This window comes from Protopterus annectens, chromosome 7.part0 (genome assembly GCF_019279795.1).
Source record: "Protopterus annectens isolate FY-2018-M chromosome 7.part0, PAN1.0, whole genome shotgun sequence".
NCBI classification, from domain to species: Eukaryota; Metazoa; Chordata; order Ceratodontiformes; family Protopteridae; genus Protopterus; species Protopterus annectens.
In genome coordinates, this window is record NC_056739.1 from 500,839,478 (window position 1) to 500,842,859 (window position 3,382).

At 34.1% G+C, this 3,382-nt stretch overlaps 1 protein-coding gene across 1 annotated transcript in view; it reads left to right on the forward strand.

Annotated features, from left to right (window-relative positions):
• LOC122806568 overlaps nucleotides 1-3,051 on the forward strand; it is a gene marked incomplete in the record, with an annotated part of 552,044 nt that extends 548,993 nt beyond the window's left edge. Inside the window, 1 exon segment of the mRNA XM_044077104.1 lies at nucleotides 2,256-3,051. Within this exon segment, the coding sequence (XP_043933039.1) occupies nucleotides 2,256-2,356 (101 nt within the window).
• Nucleotides 3,052-3,382: the final 331 nt, after the last annotated feature.

Consider the following 3,382-nt stretch of genomic DNA (forward strand, 5'->3'; position numbering starts at 1 on the left):
TACCTGAATCGCTAAGCAGCCATATTTGGCGTTATAAAGCCGACGCTATGCTGGCGCCTGGCGCAAGGTTCATGAATCCCGGGGCTAGTTTATACACTCTTAGTTCATCTTCACATGAAGTATACAGCAATCTGTAGTATGTACTCGGAGATGAGTATTGGAAAATCTTCAAGTATGTTAATAAGACAGCCTCTTACTTTTGAAACCTTAAAGTATGAAAGGTGCTTAGGGCCACTGCATTTATTTTAAGCTATTGTTGTATAATTAGAGATGACCTCATTAATGTTGTAGGAACGATCTACTCATGTCAATTTGAACTTAACTTTTAGTAATTACTATAGTAATATATAGCATAGTGACTTGCTTCTACAAATTGAAAGTACATCCAGATTGAAAGCTGGAGTTTTCCAGCTATTGGGTAGCTATTCATAGAACAAACTTCTGAGAAGTATAAAAGGGTCTGCATTCTGACAGAGTTCAAAACAGTTGCCAACTCTGGCAGAGTTCAAAACTAAAACAGACAACTTTATACAAATTAAAAATTCATAATGGTGTGGGATGGCCACAGGCTCCACAATTGCCATTTTACACCTCAGGTTTGCTTTCAAAACTTTTTAATTTGTCCTGCTTCTCCTGTGCCCAAATCCCTGGGTCATATCACTTGAGGGCTACAGATGCAATGGCTAAATTCACTTACTGAAAGTTTAGTTCCAAAGCTCACAGCATGGTTAATAACTTTCTGCATAGTTACAAAGTTATATATCAGTTAAAAATGATTTTTAACAAATGTGTGAAATATCTTTTCAGTGTGGAACACTGAGGAACATAGAATTTTAAGACAAAAAATAAGTTGCAATTAATAGTTATGCTGGTAGGTGAATATCTGCAAGAGGTAATATTCATAATGATACATGCCAGAAGTAGTACACATAGTGGGCTACACCTTCTTATGGATAAGTTTATTGTCTAAGTCTTTGTGAGCCATTCTATTTAAATTATACATTAAGTGCGCATTTTAAAATCAATGTCTGCATTATTTTATTATGAAAATTTGTACATGTTTTGATCTGATATGGTATCTTATTTTTGTTACTTCTTTCTATTTGAGTTCCACTGCAATTCAGGTATAAAATAAGAAATATTTAAACTAAAAATATGGTTTTCCTGTGTAGAATTGGTAGCCATTTGATTGGGTTATATCTATCCAAACATAAATTGTTGAATTAATGGATGATCATAGGTAATATCATTAGTATATTGGCATTGCAGGATCTCTGTGGGTGAATGTTTCATACTGCTGAAAGGAGTTTCTCCTTCCCCACTACAGTGTACCTTTGAGGTTAACATATGTAAGTTTGGCGGTGGATGTGGAACTTTAAAGAATACTAATTCCAGTACTTCTTGCTGGTTTGTAGGTATCTTGTTTTCTTACTCAGTTAAAATTGAGCTTTTTTTTTCAAATAGTTGTGCTCATTCACAGTATAAAAGACAGTGAGATACCATCACATAATAGATTTTATTAAGTTCAAAATGATAATGAATTGCACTGGTTTAGAGGACATGCCCCATTTCTTATTAAAAAAAACTCTGAGGTTGGCAGAGTGGCTTATTCACAGAATAAAAGGCAGTGAGATGTAATTTCATAATAAATTTTATTCAGTTCAAAATGGCAATGAATTGCACTATTTTAGAGAATATGCCCCATTTCTTATAAAAAAAACCCCTCTGAGGGTGGCAAAGTGGCTTAGTATGTAGCATTGTCACCCCACAGCATGAAGTTATCTGGTTCTATTCTTGGATGGGATACCTTCTCTGCAGAGTTTGCATGTCCTGTCTGTTTTTGTGTGTATTTTATTCATCTGCTCCATTTTCTTCCCACATTCCAAAGACATGCTTTAGGTGTACTGACCACTCTAAACTAGTTGCAGGTGTGAGCATAGAATGAAAGAACAAACACAGCAGGTCTAGCCACCTGGTAGTGTGAACACTAGCTCTGCATTATAGTCACTGATGATATGACACCTTGACTCCATGTGCAAAAATGGGAAAAAAAAGGAGTTATGGATGCATAGAGTCCAAGCATAAATGTGGAGAAAATATGTACTAGTTTTGAGAAATCAGATTTTAGACGACTCAACCAAATATCTCACTCCTTGATTTGCTGTTAATTACAGTTTATATAAAAAACTTTGTGTACAGTAAATCCTCATTCATCCCATGACTTCAGTGTAAGAAGTATTTTTTTTCTTTTGTAGGTGGCTCAAAAAAACAAAACAGGGTTGAGTCTGCTTCAAACTCCGAAATGGAAAACCTGCAGCCACATGACAGAACCCCAAAGTCTGCCTCTGAAGCCTGAGAAATAAATGGCATAAGAATAGAATGTGAATCGATTACATGAATGCATATTGAAACAGTATATCAGCCAATGACTAGCTTGTGTCTCATATATTTCTATTATATCTCCTAACTTTACCAGTTCACTTGTGCTATATATTCTTCAGCTTAGTGCATAGAAATGTAGGCTAAGTGGTGGTATTGGTGGTGGACATGCTGTCAGCTGCACAGCACTGAAAAGTATCTTTATTCAAACCATTTGAAATTTCACATATACACATTTGTATGCAGTTGTTTAACAGTTTGTCTAAAACAGTAATGTTTTGGGAGGTTTTTGGAGGGTGGCGCTAAGATTTGGTAACTTAATAGTGACAAAGCCGCTGTCAAGAATACAGTTCAACTGCAGTCTTCTAATCCACAGTTACAAATCATAAAAGCAAAAATGTGCCTTTATTTTATTTAAAAGCCATACTCACATATCCCGTATTTATATAATTCAGATTTGAAATCTGTGGGAAGCAAAAAAATAGGCCTAAACTGAGGCTTATTGCATTATTTATGCATCATATTTAAAGACCAAAGCCTCTTTATAAAAAAAGGGAGAAAAAAGTGCTTTAAACATACATGAATGTTGTCAAAAATGTAACCCTAGAAACAAATAAAATGTTCTGATTTAGTTACCACCATCTGTAAACATATATATATATATATATATATATATATATATATATATATATATGTGTGTGTGTGTGTGTGTATATATATATATATATATATATATATATATATATATATATATATATATATAGATAGATATATATATATATATATATATATATATATATATAAAATCTGTCAGAGACTGCAGTCCTAAAACATGCATTTGCAAATGCCCCACTTAGGGAGATAAATGACAAATGATCAAGCTGCTGTGAGCGGGGGAAATGCCCATGTATTATTACATGTTTTGCCTTCCTGCTTTGCAATCAACTTTCCATCTTTGCTTTTGGTACTTTCTTGCAAGTGTTTGTGCAGCTACTGCTTCTTG